Here is a 26,238-nt window from a genome sequence, read left to right on the forward strand (position 1 = left end):
CCCTTCACCTCCTACATCCAACTCTGCTCTCCAAGCCTCATGTTCCACCTGGATTTTATTACACCCCATGATGAGTATTTTTAATTATTTTCCTTGTAAGTGCAATTTATCTATTGTTTATATTGCACTTAGAGGCGCCTTCCTCTCTTTTTTATGTTACTGTATTAGAGCCTTGCTTCCACTCTAAAAAGAGCTGCCTCAATGTTACTGCTGCCATCCATCCGATATAAACCTGGCATCTTTATCCTACAGCTACAGAGGTTGGGCTCCAACAAGCGCGCCCTATATAATATACATTTTTACGTTCCCACTACAGCCTCCTGAGGTCCAAGGGCCACACATCATATACCAAGGGCCACAAGTTGGGCCCCAGGGGTCTAGAGGAGTGGGCATTTCTAGACAAACGGCATTTGCATTCAGACCTCCCTCGGTAAAGCCCACATGTGAATAAATGAAAGGGGTGGGCCAGAGACAGTTATACTACAAAGCAAAGGGCTAGATGATGCTGGACATCCTCCAGCCAAGAAATTATGCAGACTATTTGACTGGCTGCAGCTACTAATGCACATTGTAAGAAAATCAAAGTAAGCAACTTCAGTACAAGAGAGGAGCCTGTACAACTGGGAAGGCTGGGCTTCAGCATTAAAAAAAATAAATAAAATTTTTTTACAAAATTCCATTTAACACACAATGTGGATTTTGCATCTTCAGAACAAATGACATTTTGCTATCCTAAATAAAGCAGAGTTTACCTTGGGGGCACCTCAGTCAGTTGATTTTTGATGAAATTTACTGTGGTGACAAGACAGGAGCCAACAGCATCGAAAACTGCATCTGGAATGGCAGCAGCCTGCTTGTCGCTAGAAAAAGAAAAAAAAAGGAGAAACAAAATGAAAATGTAACATCTGGATCACTCAAAGTGAACAACAAAAACAGGAACATCTGCAATGAAGGAAAAGGTCTGTGTTGGCGCGAGACACTGGGGGGTGATGCAGTAGTCAAGGTGGAATATAATGGGGACATGCAAGAGCATCTCATGTCTGACATCCCTGATCAAGGGACAAATACATGGAGGATGAATAAACACAAAATTGTCATTTACCCCCCGGTCACACCAATCCCGACTTTGAAATTGCTTGGCTTCAATGTAAGTCGCACAATTTCAAAGTCAGCTGACATGCCGATTTGAGGTGCGATTTGCATAGACATCTGACACAGATGTCTATGCAAATCGTACCAAAAGTAGCGCATGCACTACTTTGGAAATCGATGCGGCTCCGACCAACTCAGAACCGCACCGATAGGACCGCTGTAATTGCAGACAATAGGGTGCGACTTGGCATGCAAGTTTGCAAGTTGCAGAGCATGCAAATCGCATGCCAAGTCACACCCGAGGTGTTAGATACCATGTATCCTATTAACCCACTTGCCCTCCTGAGGATTTACCCCCCTTCCTGACCAGGCCATTTTTTGCGACACGGCGCTGCGTTACTTTAACTGACGATTGCACGGTCATGCAACTCTGCACCCAAATTGAATTTACGCCCTTTTTCTCCCATGAATTGAGCTTTCTTTGTGTGGTACTTGATCGCCTGTGCGTTTATATTTTTTGCACTATAAAAAAAAAAAAGACTGACAATTTTGAGAAAACAACTATATTTTTGACTTTTTGCTAATAAAGAAGTCCAGTAAAAATATTTAAAAAATCTAATTTCATCCTAAATTTATGCCAAAATGTATTCTGCAAGATGTCTTTGCTAAAAAAAAAATCCCAATACGTGTAAATTAATTGGCTTACTTGAAAGTTATAGCATTTACAAATGGCGGTATAAATACTGGGATTTTTTTTTTTTTAATTTTTACTAGTAATGGCAGTGATCAGTGACTGCGGCGGACATTCTGACACTGGGGGGGAACTGACTTGGTGTCACCAATACAGTAATCCGTGCTAAAACAAAAAAAAAAAAAAGTATTGACATTGTACCAATGGCACTGGGCAGGAAGGGGTTAACATAAGAGACGATCAAAGGGTTAACTGTGTGCAGGGAGTGTATTACTAGGGGGCGGTGTCTTCACTGTAAGCACACTGCTCTGGATGGCTGTGCTGTACAGTACACAGCCATCCAGAGCAGTGTGCCAGAGCTGACAGGGAGGACGACTTAGTAAACAAAACAGTCCTCCTTCCCGTCGGTGATTGTCGGAAATAACTGGGCGCCGGCGAGTAATTACCAGCTGGGGCCCGGTGATTGACAGCAGTGGCCATGAATGGTGGTGTTGGGTAGGGCGCGCGAGCCGCACACCCCCTACCCAGAAATGCAAAATCACTTATATATACACGTGATTTTGCGCACCCGTGCCGCCCTGTAGCAGTATTTCTGCTATAGGGCGGACAGGAAGTGGTTAAAGCACATTTCCTTTTTTAACAACTTCCTGCCTGGCCTATAGCAAAATAACGGCTGGGTGGGACTTTAACAAGCAGTTCACATCTAGGGCGAACAGTGGGTTAAATGTGTACCTAACATTATGTAATGTGTGTATTATGTGCTGCTTCTACTAAACAATCTCTAAGTGATCTCCGCTCCTCTCATGATCTCCTGCTCTCAAGCTCCCTGGTCTCCTCCTCCCATGCTAGTCTCCAGGACTTCGTCAGAGCCTCTCCCATTCCTCTGGAAATCTCTACCTCAATCTGTCCAGTTATCCCATACTCTGGCTGCCTTTAGGCGATCCTTGAAATCTCGTCTCTTCAGGGAAGCCTATCACACCTCTGTGTAGACATTTATCACTTCCATCAGCTCATCCCCCCACAGGTATGACCCTTTGTACCACTTGCCCCACCCTATTAGACTGTAAGCTCTTATGAGCAGGGCCCTCTAAATCCTCGTTTTTTTATTGGCCACAGGTTTATAAAATCTAGCACCTAGGCATGCAAACTGCTTCTACAAACATTTCTGAAAGAATGGGTTGCTCTCAGGAGCTCAGTGACTCCAAGCGTGGTCCTGTGATAGGTTGTCACCTGTGCAATAAGTCCATCCGTGACATTTCCTGGCTACTAAATATTCCACGGTCAGCTGTTAGTGGGATTATAAAAAAAAGTGGAAGCAACTGGGAACAACAGCAACTCAGCCACCAAGTGGTAGGCCATGTAAAATGACAGAGCGGGGTCAGCGCATGTTGAAGCGCAGTGTGCAGAATTTGCCAGCCATCTGCACACTCAATAGCTAAAGACCTCCAAACTTGGTGTGGCCTTCAGATTAGCACAACACCAGTGCATAGAGAGCTTCATGGAATGGGTTTCCATGGCCGAGCAGCTGCATCCAAGCCTTACATCACCAACTGCAATGCAAAGATTCGGATGCCATGGTGTAAAGCACGCCACCACTGGACTCTAGAGCAGTGGAGACGTGTTCTCTGGAGTGACCAATCACGTTTCTCTGTCTGGCAAACTGATGGACTTGTCTGGCTTTGGTGGTTGCCGGGAGAACGGTACTTGCCTGACTGCATTGTGCCAAGTGTAAATTTTGGTGGACGGGGGATTATAGTGTGGGGTTGTTTCTCAGGGGTTGGGCTTGGCCCCCTAGTTCCAGTGAAGGGAATTCTTAAGACGTCAGCATACCAAGATATTTTGGACAATTTAATGCTCCCAACATTGTGGGAAGAGTTTGGGGATGGCCCCTTCCTGTTCCAACATGACTGCGCACCAGTGCACAAAGCAAGGTCCATAAAGACATGGAGGAGCCAGTTTGGGGTGGAGGAACTTGACTGGCCTGCACAGAGTCCTGACCTCAACCCCATAGAACACCTTTGGGATGAATGAGCGGAGACTGTGAGCCAGGCCTTCTCATCCAACATCAGTGCCTGACCTCACAAATACGTTTTTGGAAATATGGTCCAACCTTCCCATAAACACCCTCCTAAACCTTGTGGACGGCCTTCCCAGAAGAGTTGAAGCTGTTATAGCTGCAAAGGGCGGGGCCAACTCAATATTGAACCCTACGGACTAAGACTGGGAATCAGGATGCCCTTAAAATTCATGTGTGTGTAAAGGCAGGAGTCCAAATACTTTTGGCAATATAGTGTATATTAAAGTATTATTTGTATCAATTTTTAATTCATGGAAAATCATGAGAATCATTCAGCAATATTGATGAAGGACATGACTACTATAAATTATAAAAAGAGCCCTACCTATATTCTAAAGTCTTCAGTGTAGTAATCGCATGTGTATTAACCACAGAGTCACTTGGAAGTGTCATAGCCGTGACCACAGGACTTGTATTTTCTTCACTCTTTAACGCTTATATAAAAAAAAAAAAAAAGACGTTTTTTAATTTACTTTTTTTACTCCTAGTACAAAAATACAGTAACAACACTAAAATCACCACTGGATTCTACAGGCAGATTGGAATCTACAAAATTCCTACTGAATGTAAAAATGTGTAAATTTACCAACTTACATAGATGTAAAATTCAATGTGATTGAGAAACAACAAATAAATTCAGATATGCAAACCTGTAAAAGGACACAAAATGTATTTTATCATTTGACTAATTTCTGATTTCACAGATAACTTTCTTGCCACCAGGTTCCTTATCTGAGCTTGATCTGTATTTTCTCACCAGCTTGATTCATCTAGATCTTAGGCATACAGCGGCAAAGGCAACTCGATTTGACAAACAACTACAACTTTATGTGACAATTTTACATATAAAGTTGACATAAAAATTAAAAAACTGCAGAGTGACCACTGGCTGAGGGAATTGGGGGCATGCAGAGTTTTGGATTCTAGTGTTCTTTTTTTAATCAGTTGGCGGATTAATCTTGAATCTCAGGAGGGCTAAACGAGGAGCTCGAAATACATATCATTCTATCTCTGGGTCCCTGGTGTGTCTTTCATTTTAATATATTCATTTCCTAACGTCATTACAGCATTTTTTAACAGGAGAGAGTAAGATTATGCAGTATCAGTAATACAATATGTGGGGTTTTACTATTTTTAATTTTTTATTTTATTATAAAGGTCAATATTTAACCATTAGCCGCCCGGCCAATGGCCATTTGGCAGCTTCAAAAGTGCTTCGGCATTCCGGGTGCATGCTATTTGGAGTGCTGCCGCACATGCACAGTTTGCGCTAATGCAGAGCCGCGCAGCGGCGCGATCTGTCACCGGCCGTGTCCGAGGTACAGATCTGAGTACCGGCCCCCGTTGCTGGTACCATGTGACCTGCTGTGACCAATCACAGCAGGTCACATGACAGTTCTATACAATGAATGGCTTCATTCATGCCATCCATTGTATACTAGTGCCTAGCTGTGAATGGTCACAGCTAATCACATGCACATGTCATGTGATTAGCTGTGACCAAATCACAGCTAAGCACAAAAAAAAAAAAACACAAAAACAGAATGAATCGATTTCATTCAGGTAAATGCTTCCTTATAGCAAAGTAATTCTTTGCTATAAGCAAATTGTGTAAAAAAAAAAAAAAAAAAAAAAATACTGATCACTTCCCCAAAGTAGTACAATGTTACTATGGTAACATTGTACTACTTTGGTCATAGTAAAATATGAAAGCAAATCTTAAAAAATGTTTTTAAAAAATGTAATAAAAAATTAAAAATACAAAAATTTAAAAAAATATATATAATTTTTTTTTTCCCATACTGTCACCAGTCAGTGTCCCTGTTCACTGTCATGCCAGTTATATGATGACGCTGTACTGCACTGGTGACAGTATGTAAAAAAAAAAAAATAGTGAAAATAATTTTTTCAATTTTTTCATTTTCTGAAACATTATGACAAAAAAAATATAACTTCAAAAAACTCGCCATGCCTCTTATGAAGTACGTCGGACTGTCTACTTTGCAAAAAGGGGTCATTTGGGGGATATCTGTACTATTCTGACATTCTTGGACCTCAAGAAATTAGATTGGCTGTCAGTACTTCAGGATTGATCAATATTCAGATCTATACCATAGTTTGTGAACTCTATAACTTTCCTACAAACTAAATAATACATCCTAATTTGGGTTATTTTCACCAAAGACATGTAGCAGAATACATCTCGGCCTAAATTTATGAAGAACAATTATTTATTTGTAAACTTTTATAACAGAAACAAGGAAAAACTTGTTTTTTTTTTTTAATTTTCAGTCTTTTTTTGTTAATTTAGCAAAAAATAAAAACCCCAGCGGTGATTAAATACCACCAAAAGAAAGCTCTAGTTGTGTGAAGAAAATGATAAAATTTTAGTTTGGGTACAATGTTGTATGACTGCGCAATTGTGAGTGTGAGAGCGCTGAAACGTGAAAAATGGCCTGGGCAGGAAGGTGTAAAATTGCACGGTATTGAAATGGTTAAAAAAAAATAAATAAAAAAATTACTTTATGTTTTACCTATTTTTCAGTCTTGATGCAGGAATCAATATAATTACCAAACAGTGGCTGTTGTTACAAGGTGCCACAGCAGTGTCCTTTTTGGAAGTATGTATTTGCATGCTATTTATTTATAACTTACCATTTAGATTGTGATACAGATAGAGTGTTGGCATACAGAGCTGGCTTGGTGGCGGCCATTAGTATTTTTTTTTTTATTATTATTATTCTTTCCCCCTCCCCATTTCACTTTATCCTCTTTTAGAATAAATATTTGGAATTTTTTAATCGGCTTTCTCAGTAGCCCTATTAGTCTGTCAAAGTTCTCTTTAGAGACATTTAAATAACCACATGCCCTCCAGAAGATTTACCCCCTTCATGACCAGTTACTTTAACTGACAATTGTGTGGTCATGCAAATTAAATTTAAGTCATTTTTTCCCCACAAATAGAGCTTTCTTTTTAATGGTATTTGATCACCTCTGCATTTTTTTTATTTTTTGCGCTATAAACAAATAAAAAAAAAAACTGACAATTTAAAAAATAAAAACAATATTTTTGACTCTTTGCTATTAAACATATCCAATAAAAAAATAAAAATAAAATTTCTTCATAAATTTAGACCAAAATGTATTCTTCTACATGTCTTTGGTAAAAAAAAGAAATCCCAATAAGTGTATATTTACTGGTTTACATGAAAGTTACAGCGTCTACAAATGACGGCATATGTACTGGAATTTTTATTTACCATATTTATTTTTACTAGTAATGATGGCGATCAGCGACTTAAAGTGGGACTGTGGTGGGCATTCTGACACTGCCACTGGGTGGGAACTAACTGCCACCGACATCTCCAGTGACACCAATACAGTGATCTGTGCTAATAAATAGCACTGACACTGTACTAATGACACTAAGCATGAAGGGGTCAACATCTGGGGACGATCAAAAGGTTAAAAAAACATTAATCAAGGGGTTAATATGTATCTAACTATGGTGTGGGTGAAAATGTGCTGCTTTTACTCACATGTGGTGTGTCCAGGGGCGGACTGACAACTCATGGGGCCCCCGGGCAATAGGGGATCATGGGGCCCCTGTGTCCTTGCCCAAACTCAAAAAAGCCTATGAAAAAGGTACCAGGGGCATCTCATGGGGCCCCTTACTGACCCCGGGCCCTCGGGCAGTGCCAGAGTTTCCAAATGGCCAGTCCGCCCCTGGGTGTGTCTTTCCTCTCTCCCTGGAACAAAAAGGTTCCAGGGAGAGAAGATCCAGCTAGATCCTGGGTCTGTATTTACAAATACAAGCACAGATCTGCTTCTCCATTTGCTGCAGATCATCAGCAGAGTCCCGGCCAAAAAACATTGGCCAGGACCTGCTGGCAAACATGTCCTGTAGCAAATGACAGCAGGGGTTAGCGTGGGGCGCTCCAAACCCGGAAAAACACAGTGAAATATGGGTACATCGCTGGTCCTGTAGCTGCCACCCATCCGCAGTACATTTCGGGCGGTCTTTAAGTGGTTAATTGATTGCAGCTGTCGTTTGCTTCTCTCTCCTTTGCCCGCCTGCTTTAAAGCTGAGCTTGTTTTTTGCAGGTAACGTGACAAAGGGGCAGGACACTGAAACGCGTTAGTCACTCTCCAATCTCCCAGCACCTTCGGATCCACACTGAGCCTGGGTCCACACATATGCGGTGCGGTATATCACATGTGATTCACATAGGAACCGAACCGCATTCCTGTGCAAATCACACGTGATTTGTGTGCGGTGCAATTGGAGCCATACATTTTGTATGGCTCTAATCGCACCACACCAAAAAGGTGCAGGACCCTTTTTTGGGTCCGCATTAGAATCGGATTGCATGGGTATTCACACCTAAGTGATCCGATTCTGCACATCGCACCGTGTTTTGCAGACTGCTTTCGGGGTGGTGTTAACTTAACATACACACCCTCAGCAGTTTGCATGAACGGGGTGCGATTCTTATGCGGTGCGGAATTCGCACAGAAAACGCTGTGAATTCCGCACCGCATCAGTATTAACCAGGGCTGAAGATTTAGGAGTGTTTATGTCCTGTACACAGGTTTTGCAGCTGCAAAAAGTTACACTCCGGGCGGACCAGGCTCCCACCTTCCAGCTCTGTGTGTCCCTGACTCTTGCTATTAAATATCCATTTCCTTTGTCCAAATTGTTTACCGCAGACTATCATGTAAGTTACTTCATTTTATCTCAATTAAATCATTGCTACAATTACGGATTCAGCGCTCTGGTGGCTTCTTTGTTTACCAAATATTGATTTGAATTGAATTTCTCTTCTGTTCATTAACTTTTCATTTTGTTAAAATGTTTCTAAAGGCTCAAGATTTTTTACTTTCATGCATCCACCCCCAGCCCTCCTAACACTCACCTAAGCCCCCTCTCGATCCAGCGTTGTGCACTGGATTGTCAGCTATCCTGGGACTTCCTCTTCTCATTGGCTGAGACAGAAGTGGGAGCCATTGGCATCCACTGCTGTCAGTCACAGCCAGTGAGCCAATGAGAAGAGAAAGGGGGTGGGAACGAGTCGCGGCCCTGTGTGTGAATGGACACACGGAGCAGCGGGTACCCCCATAGCAAGCTGCTTGCTGTGGGGGCACCCGACAGGAGGAAGGGACCAGGAGAGCATGCGGGGGACCCGAGAAGAGGGGGATCTGGGTTGCTCTGTGCAAAACCACTGCACACGGCAGGTAAGTATAGACATGATTATTATTTTTTCTTAAAAAAAAAAAAAGAAAAAATAATAAGCCTTTAGAATCACTTTAATTGATAAAAATAAAGTATGAACACTTCTATTTCAGAAATCATTCTTCATTTACAGCTTTTTTCTACAAATGCCTATAACTTCTGCATAGAACTGTATACAGAATGTACTCAGTTTATTAAAAACAAAGCTATGCACGGCTCCTGGCTCTGTGCTGCACTCTACTCTACTTCCACTACATCACTGGAGGAGAAACTGGAGCCTGAGCTATAGGCTGAGAACACAGCTAACCAAGTTCCAGCTCCCTAGGGAGACAATGCTGCTCCTGCAGAGGCACAGACTATGGCAGCGTTATCACCCTAGGACACGAAGTCCCTACTAGCAGGAGCTGCAGGTCAAAATAGAAGAAATTAAAGCCTCAAGATAGAAAGGTAAATCCTTGAAAGCTATCATCACTTTTTTGAAAAGGGGAAGCAGGAAGATTTTTTTTTTTTTTTTTAAACAATAACCTCAGAGCCCAGATGTGATGCGTCAACTGAAGAGTGGAAATAACTTACCTGAAACTTGTATTCTGTCTCTTAAATACTTCAGTAGTTCCTGAGTGCCTTTCTAAAGGGACAAGAAAAAACAAAAATGTATACGTATATATATATATATATATATATATATATATATATATATATATATATATATATATATATATATATATACACACACACACATACATACATTATATATATATATATATATATATATATATATATATACACACACACACATACATACATTATATATATATATATATATATATATACACACACACACACATACATATACACACACGTATTAGTTAAACTTCTAATTTCCAGCCACAAAAATCATTAAAGTGAGGCCAACATTTATATATAAAAATGACAGTACACAAATATGCGGACTCTTGGCAGGAGGTCCTTGATAACGAGATGCTGCAAATTTGCATACCTAAATAGATCTGTGCTGACAGCATGCGCCACCAGCACGGTTACCAGCGCCGAATGGAAAGCTCCTGATTGCTACTTGCGATCAGGAGCTTTTCGATCATGTGACCACTGTGACAGCCCCCTGTAAAATACCCAAATATGTTAGTTTTTTTTTTATTATTTGTAAGAGAGACAGATTCCAGTCTGTTTCAGTGGTGAATGGGCAAAGCACAAGTTCACTTTAAAGGGTAAGTTCACCTTTTTTTTTCCATGAAAAATTAAAACGTGAACTAATTTCAAATATCCTGGCTACCCCTCCAGCACAAAGCGGCGATGCCCCATGCTGCTGGTGTAGTGGTCCGTGCACCATACGCTGCAATACACAACCCTGTAGTGAGTATATACCATAATGTTCGCAATGGCAAGAGCTCATTCGTCAGCATAGATTCGTGACTGTGTAGTCCAATGAGTAGCACATCTAAGACTTTTTCTTCTTCAGGTAAGGTGATCCAAGGTGTTTCTCATTGATCATGTGGTCACTCTGACCAATGAGCGCTTACCACCCCAAACATTATGATGCATACTTACTCCGGAGCGGTGTATTGTAGTGTGTGCGGATTGCTGCACCAGCACCACGGGGCATCTATGTGCAATGAGGTACAGAGGAGTGGTCAAGATATTTAAAGCTTGCTCACCTTTTCATTTTTTGTGAAAAGGTGAACCTACCCTTTAAGCAGTAAGACCCTAGCTGGCGAATTGTGCCAAATACTCACACTCAGTATGTCCCTACGAATCCCCCTCAGTGGATTACCCTCCAGCTGTAAGGATTTCAAATTCGGAAGATTTCCCAGGGCACCGGGCAAACTGAAAACATAAAATAAAATACTTTATCTAGATAAAGCCAAACATACAGGATATCTCCAGTGTTAGCTATAAGAGGGGTTCTATAGGGGGCAGGGGCGGACTGACCATTTATCCACTCGGGCACTGCTCGAGGGCCCGGGGTCAGTAGGGGGTCGCATGAGATGCCCCTAGTACCTTTCATAGGCGTTTATGGGTGTTGTTTGAGTGTGGGCAAGGACACAGGGGCCCCATGATTTCCTATTGAGCAGGTGCCCCTTGAGTTGTCAGTCCACCCCTGATAGGGAGTGTTTAGGAGTAACAATACCATAAAGATCTAATTCTATAGGGCACAAAAGCACAATGACTGCTTTTGAGCAATTGCATACCCCTGCCATTTGCTGGCCCCAAATAGGTACTTCTGTGCCTACCTAGTGCACTAGGTGGCTGCAAAGAAAAAAAAAAAGAAGAAGCTGTTTGCCATTTATAACAGTGAAGCTGTAGCGAAGCTGCATTAAAGGCATAATTGTGCCTGGAATAGGTCTTACCTGCCAAGGTCATTATTGCTGAGATCCAGCCTCTCCAGTCCCTTCAGCAGGATTATCTCATCTGGTAGGCTCTTCAGCTTGTTATCCCGCAGCTCGAGAATACAGAGGGAAGTGAGGTGTGTCAGGTGCTGGGGGCCCACTGTACTTATCTGGTTGTTCCCAACATGCAGCTCCTGTTAAAGGATCAGAGGCCAACATTTATATATAAAAATGTACTGTATATAGAAAAAGACAAGCGGGTAGTTATGGTGTGAAAATACTCAACACTAACACATGAATAATAGCACTTCAATTATTATTTTTGACATAAAAAAAGGTTTGCAAATTCTCCTTGTCAAAGCGGAACAATAAGATGTACCTACTAGCCTGCTCGCTGTATTTTCCAGCATGTAAACTGACCTGCGCATGCACAGCTCAGCTGACACCACCAGCCCAGAATCTGTGTTTCGGGATGACTGACTCCTGCGCATGCTCAGGAGGCAACATTACCACTACCTTCAGAGAAACCATGCACAAGCTAATCTACCTGTCCCACGGGTCCTAATGCATTTCACTCCATCCGGAGCTTATTCACAAATTCTACGAAAAAGCTCTGAATGGAGCGAAATGGGTTACAGTTCATGGGGCAGGTGAAAGAGCTTGTGCATAGAATTATTCAGGAAACTCACAAGGATTTTACTGGAGAGTGGTTTCCCTTACCTTGTTGCTTGAGAGTGGACTTTAAGGAGCGGACAGCGACTACTGGAGCCCTGCACCCGTTGTCAGAGAAGTGAGAGGGAGGTATGCCTGTGGTGTGGCTGAATACTTTTTTAGTGCCCAGACTTTAACCCCTTGCTTACCAGGCACTTTCACCCCCTTCCTGCCCAGGCCAATTTTCAGCTTTTGGCGCCGTCGAATTTTGAATAACTATTGTGCGGTCATGCAACATAGTACCCATATGAAAGTTTTTATAATTTTTTTGACACAGAGCTTTCTTTTGGTGGTATTTAATCGCCACTGGGTTTTTATTTTTTTGCTAAACAAACAAAAAAACACTGCAATTTTGGGGGAATAAAGTTTTCTTAGTTTATTTTTTAAATAAGTAATTTTTCTCCTTCACTGATGTGTGCTAATGAGGCTGCACTGATAGGGGGAACTGATAAGACAGCACTGACAGGCATCATTGATGGGTACGGATAAAAGGCACTGATGGGTACTAATAGACTGTACTGATAGGCATCACTGATGGGCACTGACAGGCATCACTGATAAGCATCAATGATGGGCACTGACAGGCATCACTTATGGGCACTGACAGGCATCACTTATGGGCACTGATGGGGCTGCACTGAATCAGTACCCTGATTATCAGTGTAGATGTCTCCTCTGAAGATTGCCACTTATCGGCTCTCCTCACACGCTGTCAGTATTTCCTGCTTGCATGTGATTAGCTCTCTACAGCAACATGTGCCCTCAGGGGCATGCATGAGCGGCTAGAGTGGGAGGACATATGAAATCCTCCCAGAACAAGAGCTCCCACCTATCCATCAAATTTATCAATACGGCGGGTGGGAGGCGGTTAAAGTGGAAGTAAAGGCAAAAGCTAACTAATAATCGTAAACCTACTCTCAGCCACATTCTAAGCCTTGTCTATCTAGCCCTGTAAAGAATAACAATCTCTATACTTTCCTGTTTTGCAGCCACTCCGGTGCCACGCTGAGATGTCAGAGTACAGATATGTGTAAGAGAGGCAGCCGACAACTGCTGCCCTATAGTGACGTCACTTTCCAGGCATTTCCTAGCCGTTGTCGGCTGCCTCCTGCACATAGAGGGCGCCACTGGAGACCGGAGCAGCTGCAGAACAGGTAAGCACAGCGATTTTTCTTCTTTACAGGGCTAGATAGATTAGGCTTGGAATGAGGCTGACAGTAGGTTTAGTTAGTTAGGACATGAGCCCTGAAGGCAGAAGCTCCTTGGTTGGGAAGAAATATAATTCATACAAGCATTACACACTTTATTCCAGAGACCCAAGAAATGTAAGCTCCTCTGGGGCAGGGATTGGAGTGAATGGTTACATGTTCTTCACAACATGGCGGCTCTATATAACTACAGGAAATAATCACATTATAAGACCTTACCTTGAGCAGCTTGCAGTCGGGCAGCTCTGGCAGGAAGGTCAGTTTGTTCTGCCTCAGATACAGCTGCTCCAGACAGTCCATACCGGCCAGGGAAGGAGGGATGTCTTCCAGCAGGTTGGAGGTGCAGTCCAGCTGACGGAGACCTGCAGGAGTCAAGCAGAAAAATGTATAAACTATATAGCCCAAGTTAGTAATCAGCTGACTATTAGACCTACCTATATCGCCAAAGTACATGTAGACGCCTTTAAGGGATTGAGGTCAGGTGGTTCCAATGAAGGGTATTATTACCGCAGCAAACAAAGATATTTTAGACAACTCTGTGCTTCCACCCTTGTGGTAACACATTGGTGAAGGTCCTTTTCTGTTCCAATATGACTGTGTCCCTGTGCACACAGCCAGCTCCTTAACCGCTTACCCGCTGCTGTATAGCAGATATACTGCTACACGGCAGCACGGGTGCGCAAAATCACATATATATATATCTATCTATCTATCTCTATATATATAGCTCTCTCTCTCTCTCTCTCTCTCTCTATATATATCTATCTATATCTATCTATCTCTATATCTATCTATCTATCTATATATATATATATCTCTATCTATATCTATCTATCTCTATATCTATCTATCTATCTATATTTGTATGTATGTAATTTTGCAATTCTGGGTATGGGGCGCACGCGAGCCGTGAGCGCCCTACCCGCGCTGTCATTCACAGACACGGATGTCAATCACCGGGTCCCAGCCGGTGATTACCCACCGGCCAATGGTGATTACCAACAATCACCAATATGTTTTGTTTACAAACAGTCTTCCTCTCTGTCAGTTCGGGCACACTGCTTGGGATGGCTGTGCTCAGCACAGCCATTCCGATAAGTGTGCTTACAGTTAAGCACACAGACACCACCCCCTAGTAAAACACTTCCTACACACAGTTAACCCTTTGATCGCCCCTCACATTAACCCCTTCCTGCCCAGTGTCATTAGTACAGTGTCAGTTCTGTTTTTTTTAGCACTGATCACTATATTAGTGTCACTGGGGATGTCAGTGACCCCAAGTTAGTCCCCCCCCCCCGTGTCAGAATGCCCTCCGCAGTCCTGCTAAAAGTCGCTGATCGCCGCCATTACTAGTAGGACTATTTTGGCCTAAATTTATCACAAAATTAGATTTTTTGGATTTTTTTACTGGACATGTTTAATAGCAAAAAGTCCAAAATATATTTTTTTTTCTCAAAATTGTCAGTCTTTTTTTGCTTATAGCGCAAAAAATAAAAAAAGCACAGGTGATCAAATACCATTGAAAGAAAGCTCAATTCGTGGGAAAAAAAAAAAAAGGACGTAAATTTCATCTGGGTGTGACGTTGCATGACCGCGCAATTGTCAGTTAAAGTAATGCAGCACCGTATCGCAAAAAATGTCAGGAAGGAGGGTAAACCCTCTGGAGGGTAAGGGGTTAAAGGCTTAATTTGATGAGGAGTGACCTCAACCCTACTGAACACCTCTAGGATGAATTGCAATGTGAGTCAGGTCTTCTCATCCAACATCAGTACCTGACCTCACATATGAATAAGCCCAGATGTCCCCAGACTCACTCCAACATCTTGTGGAAAAATGTCTCAGAAAAGTTGAAGCTGCTATTGCCACAAAGAGGGCCAACTCCATATGACTGTCTATTGGTTTGGAAAGGGATGTCCAACAAGGTGTGATGGTCACAAAGCTTTAGGAATGTACAGTTGTTTCTGCCAGCATTGTATTTACATTCCTCTGGCTAGTGAGTGGGATGCTTCAGGGACTCACCAGAGGATGCTTAAAGCAGAGCTCCAGTCAAACCTAAAAAAAATAAAAGTCAGAAGCTGGAAAAACTGTAGCTGCCGACTTTTAAAAAAAACAGCAGCTCACCCGTCCAACGATCCAGCAGTGTACTCGCCACAGCCGGTTTCACCAGCCATCCTCACTCCCCGGCACCGGCATCCTAAGTGTGGGCACCCAGCTGCTACAGCTTGTGGCTTCACAGCCAAGTGCCCACAGCACATGCGGGAGTAGTGTGCCTTGTGAATGGTCCCCTAGTCTTCTGGGACCTGTCACATGTTCCAGAACACTACGGGGAGGGAGAACAACTTCTGCTTCCGATCACCTAGGCGGTCGCATTGGAAGTGGGAGTGCGTATCTGTCAAAATTTGGTACCTGATCCCTCATGGGATCAAAGCTGAACTTCCCCTTTTTGTTGGAGCTTCACTTTAACCACTTGAGCTCCAGAGGATTTACCCCCCTTAATGACCAGGCCTCTTTTTTGCTACTCGGCGCTGCACTAATTCAACTGATAATTGCGCGGTCATGCAATGCTGCACCCAAACGAAATTTACGTCCTTTTTTTCACACAAATAGAGCTTTCTTTCGGTGGTATTTGATCATATGTGCGCTTTTTATTTTTCACGCTATAAACAAAAAAAGCCAAAAATTTTGAAGAAAAACAATATTTTTTACTTTCAGCTATAAAAAATATATAGTAAACTCAAAGCTAGTTATAAATTTAGGCCAAAATGTATTCTGCTCCATGTTTTTGGTAAAAAAAAATCCCAATGAGTGTATATTGATTGCTTTGTGTGGAAGTTATAGCGTCTACAAACAATGGTATAAATACTGCAATTTACGCCATTTTTCTGCTATACAGTGCTGCGCTAGTTTAACGGACAATTGCGCGGTCATGCAATATGGTACATAATTTACATCCTTTTTTTCCCCACAAATTGAGCTTTCTTTTGGTGGTATTTGATCGCCTGTGCGGTTTTTATTTTTTGCGCTATAAAAAAAAAGGCTGACAATTTTGAGCAAAAAAAAACAATATTTTGGACTTTTTGCTATAAAACATGTCCAGTAAAAAAAAAATGCAAAAATCAAATTTAGTCATAAATTTCTACCAAAATGCATTCTGCGACATGTCTTTGCTAAACAAAAAAAACCAATACGTGTAAATTAATTGGTTTACGTTAAAGTTATAGCATTTACAAATGGTGGGAAAGATACTGGGATTTTTAGGTTTTTTTTATACTAATAATGGCAGCGATCAGCGAATTATGGCAGCGACCAGCGACTTATGGCAGGACTGCGGCGGACATTCTGACATTGGGGGGTACTGACTTGGGGTCACTGACATCCCCAAAAACACTAATATAGTGATCAGTGCAAAAAAAAAAAACACTGACACTGTACTAATGGCACTGGGGAGGAAGGGGTTAACTTTATTTTGCAGGGAAGGGTTATCTGTGTGAGGGGAGTGTTTTACTAGGGGGCGGGAGTGTGTGCTGCACGGGACACCGCTGATCGAGAGAGAGAAACTCTTCTTTCTCGATCAGCTCGTCCTTGAGCTGTCAGGGAAGTGACAGAAAGCACAGCTACTGCAGCTGTGCTGTCTGTCACTGTTTGCCACCGATCGCCGGAAAACAGTCGGTAAGGACTGGCTGTGATCCGGCGACTGACATCCGCGGCGGTGATCGGCGGGACAGATAGGGCGGCGGCGCGCCTCACACGCCCCCTATCTGTTTACAAAACACACATTTTAAAACGTGGTTTTGCCTGCCCGTGCCGCCCTGCCGCTGTATTTCTACAGTGGCAGGGCGGCAAGTGGTTAATATAAAATGGGCTAGTCACAGTGGGTCATTGATTAGTACTGCCTTGAAACATTGAGGTTCTCAGTTCCAATCCCAGCCACGACACTATCTGCATTCAGTTTGCATGTTCTGTCTGTGCTGGCATTGGCTTCCTCCAGGGTCTCCAGCTTCTTCCCAAACTCCAAAGACGTGCTCATAGATTAAGTGGATCCTGTCTAAACGGACCCTAGTATGTGTGTGCATATGTATAGGGGGCCCTTAGCCTGCAAGGGAGAGAGGGCATGCAAAGTCAATGTGTGTGTGCTAGTGGTAGCCAAGGGTGGAATCCAGAACCAGTCTACTGTCTCCTAAGAGCTGCCAAAGGAGGCATCAAAAGCAATTCTCATGTCAAAAGAGCACCCAATGGTGGGTGTGGAGAAGGAAGGGAATTGAAAACACAGCACTAGTTTTTCTAATCTGTCTACCCTGGTTTACTTACCCCTTTCAGCATCCTTCAACTCTAATGAGCAATATCACCCCCCACCATCTCCATGGTTAACTTCTTCCCCCTTCCTCCTCTTTCCTTACCCCGCATTCCTGTTTTCCTTAAGCAGCCTCTGGATCCCCCCCCCCCTCCTATCCTTGGTATAGGAAAACATCTGTAAAAGGTAATTGGTCTTCTCCACATTTTTTTTTTAACTGCCTTCCGCCCGCCATATACGGTAATGTGGGTGCAAGGCGGTTCTCTCGTTCTGGGAGGACGTCATACGACGTCCTCCCACTCTAACCGTGTGTGCATGGCTCCGGGGGCACGGACACAGCAGATCACTGATCAACGGAAAGAGCCAAAGACTTCGGCTCAGTCATGTGATCAGCTGTGTCCAATGACAGCTGATCGCATGTAAATAAGGAAATTCCGGTTATCGGCATTTCTCTCCTCACGAGCTGTCACACTGACAGTGGAGAGGAGAGCCAGTAATCAGCATTCCTCAGAGGGGGCATCTATACTGATGATCAGTGTTCTCCGATGATCAATGTAGCCCCATCAGTGCCATCTGTCAGAGTCCTTCAATGCCTGTTGTCAGTGCTGATCATTGCCACCTGCCAGTGCCCATCAGTGCCACATCAATGCCATATAGTGTCCATCTGAGCTGCCTTTCAGTGCCACCTATCAGTACCAGTCAGTGCCGCCTATCAATGGTGCCAGTCAGTGCTGCCTATCAGTGCCCGTCTGATATCCATCCTGTGTGCCCAGTGAGTGTTATGCGATTAAAAAACAACATCTATATCTATATAGGAAAATAAAAGAGTCCATCTTACTCTTCATGTGGCTGATCTCCGGAGGAAGGACCTTCAGCTTGTTGTTGGATAAGTTCAGCCGGGTGAGGTAGGTGAGGGCCCCAAGACAGCTCGAAAGGCTCCTCAGACTGTTATTGGAGAAGTCCTGCAATATTATCGCCGTGTTAAAGGAAACTATAGTACATTTCTAGTAAGTGCTTATCTGTGCATAAAAGGTACGTTGAAGGCGACTTTCATTTTTTTTTTTTGTTCTATATTTTAGGATTGCTTTTACATGTACACAATTGAAGATTATCCCTCTAGCCCAGGGGTGTCAAACTTGCAGCCCTCCATCTGTTGAAGAACTACAAGTCCCATTGTGCCTCTGCCTGTGGGAGTCATGTTTGTAACTGCCAGCCTTGCAACGCCTCATGGGACTGGTAGTTCCACAACAGCGGGTGGCTCAGTATCAGGCAGTGTAGTCAATGTACCCGTAGAACTGCTGAGATTACAATGCAGGCAGAGTCACACTTAATGGATCCAATTCTCCAATTTGATGCACCCCACAATTCAGGTGGGGAGAGGGGAGGTCAGATTGGGGTTAGTGTAGGCAATCATGCTTCATGTTAGAACCCAAATATGGTTGTAATATGAAACAGACTTAAAGGTGGTTTGTGCTTTTAAAAGAGAAGTATGGCCAAAGCTCTTTTAAGCATACTTCTCCTGTGGGTCCTGTAGTTCTGCGCTCCTGTGATTCAGACTCAGCTGACAGTGGGCTAAATCCCACTGTTGGCTGACGTCACAGAACCAATACAGGCTCTGCAGAGATCCTGACAATAATGTCGGGATCTGCCTAGATGCCTGACCAGCAGCTGGCTCAGCCTTTCAGCACACCACTATAAGCCAACCATGGGAACACTGATACAGCCTTCTAGGTGAGAATGTACAGTATGTTTATGGGTTTTTTTTTTCCCCCACACTCCAGGCAAAAAACAATTCTCAAGCATTGGAGCTGTACCCGCCCCACACAAGGTAAAAAAGAAGTATGGGATTTAGTTTAAAAATAAAAAATATGAATATCATACTCACCTAGGTGGGTGCAGCATCGCTTCGAAGCTGCATCTGTCCCCTGCCGGCTCTAGGGGTGAGAACTCAGCGATCACGTGATCGCTGAGTTCTCACAGCCTACTATGAGCAGAGAACTCTGCTCTGTTCCCCCAGGCTCAGTGAAGGGCTGGGCTGTAGACAGGTAGGGATCGGTTGGCTCAGGCTCTAAGGGGATTGCTGAGAGGCTGAGCTAGGTGCTGCTCCAGACTCTGGGGTGGACCCCAACTTTAAAGTCAGCATCTTTCCCCAGCATGGACTGGCTGAGTGAAATCAGCCGACTGAGAAAAAGAGCTTTAGCTGTACTTCTCCTTTAACTGCTTGTCTTTTTCTAGGGGATAGGAGAGCGTAGATATACTCACCTTATCCTCTGATCCTCCCAGCACAAGAACAGTCTGACACCCCCATGCTCCATTGGTCTTGCATAGCAGACCAATCCTGACGTCATCATGCCCACAGCAGGCTCCATAGACCAGGAACAGTCCACTGATGGACCGTGGGAAAGCGCCGTTTTCCAGAAGATCGAAGGACCGGGTGAGTATAAGCTTTTTGCTCACCCCTATACAAAACAAGCAGTTGACCCGTGCAGTGCAGGCACAGCCCCATTGCATGGGAAGAACATTTTTTGGCAGAGTTGGGCTTTACCGGACCATCTTTCCATCATTATAAATAGCTTACCATTTCCTCCAGAGCGGTCAGCTGACCCATGGAGTTAGGGACCTCCTCTAACTGGTTGTGATGAAGAAGAAGACTCTTGAGGTTCTGTAGCTGGGCCAGCTCTTCTGGAAGACTCTTCAACTTATTGTGACTTTGTTAGAAAGAAATACGGACAAGCCAGATTTAAAATAAAGAAAAAAATTCAAATCTTATTAAAAACCTGAAAGACTAACTTTTGTGCTCTCCCCCCCAATTTGTGTTTATGCTTACCTTTTATAACGTGTTCAGGTCAGTCACATGACCCTACGAGGTCCTCTTTATGTTTGACTCAGGGCTGGGCAATCCTCTCTGATCTAGACAGCGGTGCTGACGCGATGACGTCTCGGTGTATTTGCATTTTGTTTATTTTTGCACAATAGAGTTTGTCCCTGGGTGGTCCCACCCCTTACATATTTAAGAACTGTCAAACCAACGGAGCAGGCAGATCATCGGGAACGGGATTTTTTTTTTTCGGGTCAGCGGCGGACATCGTGATTGAAGTTGGATCTACTGCGGGGGACATTCTGTTATTAAAGGACTTGTCAAAGACCGTGTCCTGTCTTTTTTCGCACTACACTTTTTGTTTTTTGTGAATGGGCAGAGCTATCATGTACCCCATACTCATTCACATGGGGAGGGGGGGGCAGGATCTGGGGGCACCCTTGTTAAAGGGTGCTTCCAGATTCTGATAAGCCCCCTGCCTGCAGACCCTCACAAACACCGGCCAGGGTTGTGGGGAAGAGACCCTTCTCCCCATCAACATGGGAACCAGGTGCATGCCCCAAAACACCCCTCCATGTTGAAGGCATGTGGCTTGGTATGGCTCAGAAGGTGGGGGGCCCTCGCTCGTGTCCCCCCCCCCTTTCCTGACCTGACGGGCTGCGTTCTCCTATAAGTGTCTGGTATGGATTTTGGGGGGGGGGGACCCCACGCCGTGTTTTTTATTTATTATGGTGCTGGTTTTTAAATGTAATTACAGCTTTTTTTTTTTCTTCACTACAACTCAGCTGTCACTTTCCCCCCCAGGTAACAGAGTGAAAGTTTTCTTTTAGTTTATTTTCCCCAAGTTAAGAGAAACAATGTTTCCTTTTATTGTCTTAAAAGAAACAAAGTTTCCTGTAACTCCGGGGAAAGTGACAGCTAGTCTTGTAAACGATAGTAAAGAAAAAACAAAAAGCCGGCAATTGCATTTAAAAATCGGCACCAACATACACTTCGTATTGCGGAAAGAATTAGTGAAAAATTAGCAAACCGAGGCATTATTTTCAATAGATTTTCATTCGTAAGCCGAAAATTATGTTAACCAAGGCATTCATAAACCGAGGTACCACTGTATGTATGAGATCAGGGGTGGACTGACAACTCATGGGGCCCCCGGGCAATAAGGGATCATGGGGCCCCTGTGTCCTTGCCCAAACTCAAAAAAGCCTATTAAAAAGGTACCAGGGGCATCTCATGGGGCCCCCTACTGACCCCGGGCCCTGGGGCAGTGCCCGACTTTCCAAATGGTCAGTCCGCCCCTGTATGAGATATATATATATATATTACAGATTTAAGCGGAGAGCAACATTTAATAAGAGCAGAACAGGGGCGGACTGACCATTTGGAAACTCGGGCACTGCCCCAGGGCCCGGGGTCAGTAGGGGGCCCCATGAGATGCCCCTGGTACTTTTTTCATAGGCTTTTTTGAGTTTGGGCAAGGACACAGGGGCCCCATGATCCCCTATTGTCTGGGGGCCCCATGAGTTGTCAGTCCGCCCCTGGAGCAGAATTACAAAGTAGGCCATACCTTATATTCAGCCTTTGAAGATTCACCAGCTCCCCGATCTCTCTGGGAAGTTCCGGCAGCAGATTGTCATGAACCTAGAAACACAAAAATCTTCAGAAAATGACTTTTCTCCGATATCTGTTCCATCCCCTCCCTCCTAGATTGTAAGCTCGAAAGAGCAGGGCCCTCGATCCCCTCATGTTTTGCATTGTATTGGTATTGTTCTGTCACATGTTCTGTCCCCCTTTGTAATGTACAGCGCTGAGCGAACTATTGGCGCTTTATAAATACTGTATAATAATAATAATAATAAATAACAACCATAACCGGATGCTGTTTGACTTGTTATTGCCAAAGTTTCCGAAGCCCAGATTGGGCGACAGTAGGGAGAGTGAGGGGGACGGTAGGATTCTTGTTAAAGCCTTAATGGATATTTCGGCCAAGCTGGCCGAAATAAATAATTTGCTGCACTAACAGGTGACCTTCCTGGATGCTCTGTATGACTTGTATGTAGCCTCAGCTACATATAAGGGTTGATTTACTAAATTCCAATAGACTGTAACCTCTGCAAGGGCATTTGCTCGAAAACTTTGTAGAGATGAAGCTCTGCTAACTTCCATCATCCAATCATGTGCAAGCAAAAATGCTGTTTTTTTTTATTTTCCTTGCATGTGATTGGGTGTTCTTTGCAAAGTGAAGCTTCAACTCATTGACTAAATTCTGGAGCAAATGCCCTTGCAGACTGCAACAGAACTTACAAAGTGCACAGACTATTTGCCTTTAATTAACCCCAACGTATACAGGGCTCTGCAGGCAGTGAGACAAGGACACCCAGAACAGAAGAGTCAAGCTGAGCGTCACTCAACCATTCACAGGAAGCTTTGTATTCTATGACTAAAGAATAACTAAAGGCAAAACTTTTTTTTTTTAAGTTTTGGATGGAATGGAGAGGGATTAGAACACCTGCCAGGTATTTATTGCCGTCTGTGCCCCCATTATGGAGATTCCCCCTCTCTATTTGTCCTGGTTAACATTATCATAGAAAGTAAAAGAAAAACCAAAAATGTGGGTTGTCCCCAAAAAAGTCATAGAGGGGAAATCTTCCAATGGGGACACTAGTTCTGGTGACTTGTGGGATCCCAAAGAATTCCCTTAATTTGCAGGGATTTCCTCTCACTTCCTGTTTAGCTATTTTCGCTCCTTCTTCAGACTCCCTATGCTGGGACTGATGACAGTTCCTGTGCTGTGTGGTCTATGATTGGACGCTGTGATGTCACAGTACAGTACACGGCTGCTTATCGGTGAACTCCGGTCTTACATCCAACACCACCAGAGCCGGCAGCAGGCGGAGCTCCTCCGACAGGGACTGCAGTTTGTTGGAGGCCAGGATCAGCTTGGTCAGGTCGGTCTGTTCCCACCATCGGTCCGTCCCACCGAACTGCACGTTGGTGTGCGCCTCCTCCGGGGTGTCCACATTTATCCGCCAGACGCTCGACGGCACTGCGGGGGAGACGCAACATGAGGAGGGGCTGAGATCTAAACACCCTCCATGTGTAACCTCCCCCCCGGGGACCACCGATCATCCACACACACTCCGATATGGCTACATCACCCAGAGACACCCCATTATTATACCTATCACCCATAGACACCCCATTATTATACCTATCACCCATAGACACCCCATTATTATACCTATCACCCATAGACACCCCATTATTACACCTACCGCACCCCCCCATTATTACACCTACCACCCACACACACCCCATTATTACATCTTTTACCCATAGACACCCCATTACACCTACCACCCCCCCCATTATTACACCTACTGCCCACACACACCCCATTATTACACCTATCACCCACAGACACCCCATTCTTGTTCCGATCACCCGCAGACACCCCATTCTTGTTCCTATCACCCGCAGACACCCCATTCTTGTTCCTATCACCCGCAGACACCCCATTCTTGTTCCTATCACCCGCAGACACCCCATTCTTGTTCCTATCACCCGCAGACACCCCATTCTTGTTTCTATTACCCGCAGACACCCCATTCTTGTTTCTATCACCCACAGACACCCCATTCTTGTTTCTATCATGCACAGGCACCCCATTACTACACCTTTCACCCGCAGACACCCCATTCTTGTTCCTATCATGCACAGACACCCCATTATTACACCTATCCACCGCAAACACCCCACTATTACACCTATCACCCGCAGACCCCCCCTTCTTGTTCCTATCACCTGCAGACACCCCATTATTACACCTAACACCCACAGACACCCCATTCTTGTTCCCATCACCCGCAGACACGCCATTATTACACCTAACACCCACAGACACCCCATTCTTGTTCCCATCACCCGCAGACACCCCATTCTTGTTCCCATCACCCGCAGACACCCCATTCTTGTTCCTATCACCCGCAGACACCCCATTCTTGTTCCCATCACCCGCAGACACCCCATTCTTGTTCCCATCACCCGCAGACACCCCATTCTTGTTCCTATCACCCGCAGACACCCCATTATTACACCTATCACCCGCAGACCCCCCCCCCGTCTCTCACCCTCGCTCAGGCCTCTCCCGGAAAGGTTCAGCTGTCCGCTCTTCCGGGCCGCATTGATCAATCCCTGGGGAACCGGCGGCTCCTTCTCCTTCTGGTCCCGGAACCCAGCCCGGGGATCCGGAGCTCTCCCTCCCCGCCCGAACCGAGACATGTCCCCGGACAGCGTGCTGCCAGCCGCCCGGTTCAAACTGCGGACCCCGCCCACACCTGACAGTACTGATCGCCGCCACCAGGTGCCGCTAGAAAGCACACACCTGACACTGCCCCGCCTCTGCCCCTAGATGCCGCTATAGAGCAGAGACCTGTCAATGCCCAGTCACAACCACAAGATGCTGCTAGAGAGCACAAACGTGACACTGCCCGACCTCTGCCCCTAGATGCCGCTATAGAGCAGAGACCTGTCACCACCTAGCCGCAACCACAAGATGCCGTCAGAGAGCACACACCTGACACTGCCCCATCTCTGCCCCTAGATGCCGCTATAGAGCCGAGACCTGTCACCGCTCAGCCGCAACCACAAGATGCCGCTAGAGAGCACACACCTGACACTGCCCCATCTCTGCCCCTAGATGCCGCTATAGAGCCGAGAGCTGTCACCGCTCAGCCGCAGCCACAAGATGCCGCTAGAGAGCACACACCTGACACTGCCCCATCTCTGCCCCTAGATGCTGCTATAGAGCAGAGACCTGTCATCACCTAGCCGCAACCACAAGATCCCGCTAGAGAGCACACACCTGACACTGCTCGCCTCTCCCCCTAGATGCCGCTATAGAGCAGAGACCTGTCACCACCCAGCCGCAACCACAAGATGCCGCTAGAGAACACACACCTGACACTGCCCCACCTCCGCCCCTAGATGACGCTATAGAGCAGACACCTGTCACCACCCAGTCGTTACCACAAGATGCCGCTAGAGAACACACACCTGACACTGCCCCACCTCCGCCCCTAGATGACGCTATAGAGCAGACACCTGTCACCACCCACTCGTTACCACAAGATGCCGCTAGAGAGCACACACCTGACACTACCCGACCTCCGCCCCTAGATGCCGCTATAGAGCAGAGACCTGTCACCACCCAGTCGCTACCACAAGATGCCTCTAGAGAGCACACACCTGACACTACCCCATCTCTGCCCCTAGATGCCGCTATAGAACAGAGACCTGTCACCACCCAGCCGCAACCACAAGGTGCCGCTAGAGAGCACACACCTGACACTGCCCCACCTCCGCCCCTAGATGCCGCTATAGAGCAGAGACCTGTCACCACCCAGCCGCAACCACAAGATGCCGCTAGAGAGCACACACCTGACACTGCCTCACCACTGCCCCTAGATGGCGCTATAGAGCAGAGACCTGTCACTGCCCAGTCAAAACCACAAGATGCCGCTAGAGAGCACACACCTGACACTGCCTCACCACTGCCCCTAGATGGCGCTATAGAGCAGAGACCTGTCACTGCCCAGTCAAAACCACAAGATGCCGCTAGAGAGCACAAACCTGACACCAATGAACTGCTACCACTAGATGCCGCCAGAGAGCCCGGCTTTGTGCCCGTTTGATATCACACAGTACATAGGATACAGAAATGACTTTTTTGGAACTCGGGAAGAATTTCTGTTCATTCTTAAATCAATACAAATC

General features: G+C 45.0%; 1 protein-coding gene across 1 annotated transcript in view; it reads right to left on the reverse strand.

Annotated features, from left to right (window-relative positions):
- LRRC40 (leucine rich repeat containing 40) overlaps positions 1-24,791 on the reverse strand; it is a 54,249-nt gene extending 29,458 nt beyond the window's left edge. The window contains exons 1-11 of the mRNA XM_089660767.1: positions 24,594-24,791; positions 23,328-23,509; positions 22,031-22,104; positions 20,224-20,353; positions 18,484-18,607; positions 13,574-13,716; positions 11,457-11,629; positions 10,842-10,932; positions 9,667-9,718; positions 4,186-4,294; positions 753-860 (exon numbers count right to left, since the gene is read on the reverse strand). Of these exons, the coding sequence (XP_089516893.1) occupies positions 753-860; positions 4,186-4,294; positions 9,667-9,718; positions 10,842-10,932; positions 11,457-11,629; positions 13,574-13,716; positions 18,484-18,607; positions 20,224-20,353; positions 22,031-22,104; positions 23,328-23,509; positions 24,594-24,744 (1,337 nt within the window). The 5' untranslated portion in view covers positions 24,745-24,791. The remainder of the gene's footprint in view (positions 1-752; positions 861-4,185; positions 4,295-9,666; positions 9,719-10,841; positions 10,933-11,456; positions 11,630-13,573; positions 13,717-18,483; positions 18,608-20,223; positions 20,354-22,030; positions 22,105-23,327; positions 23,510-24,593) is intronic.
- Between the last annotated feature and the right edge of the window lie 1,447 nt (positions 24,792-26,238).

This window comes from Staurois parvus, unplaced genomic scaffold (genome assembly GCF_062004578.1).
Source record: "Staurois parvus isolate SC_StPar_1 unplaced genomic scaffold, SC_StPar_1.0 ptg001270l, whole genome shotgun sequence".
Classification (NCBI taxonomy): domain Eukaryota; kingdom Metazoa; phylum Chordata; class Amphibia; order Anura; family Ranidae; genus Staurois; species Staurois parvus.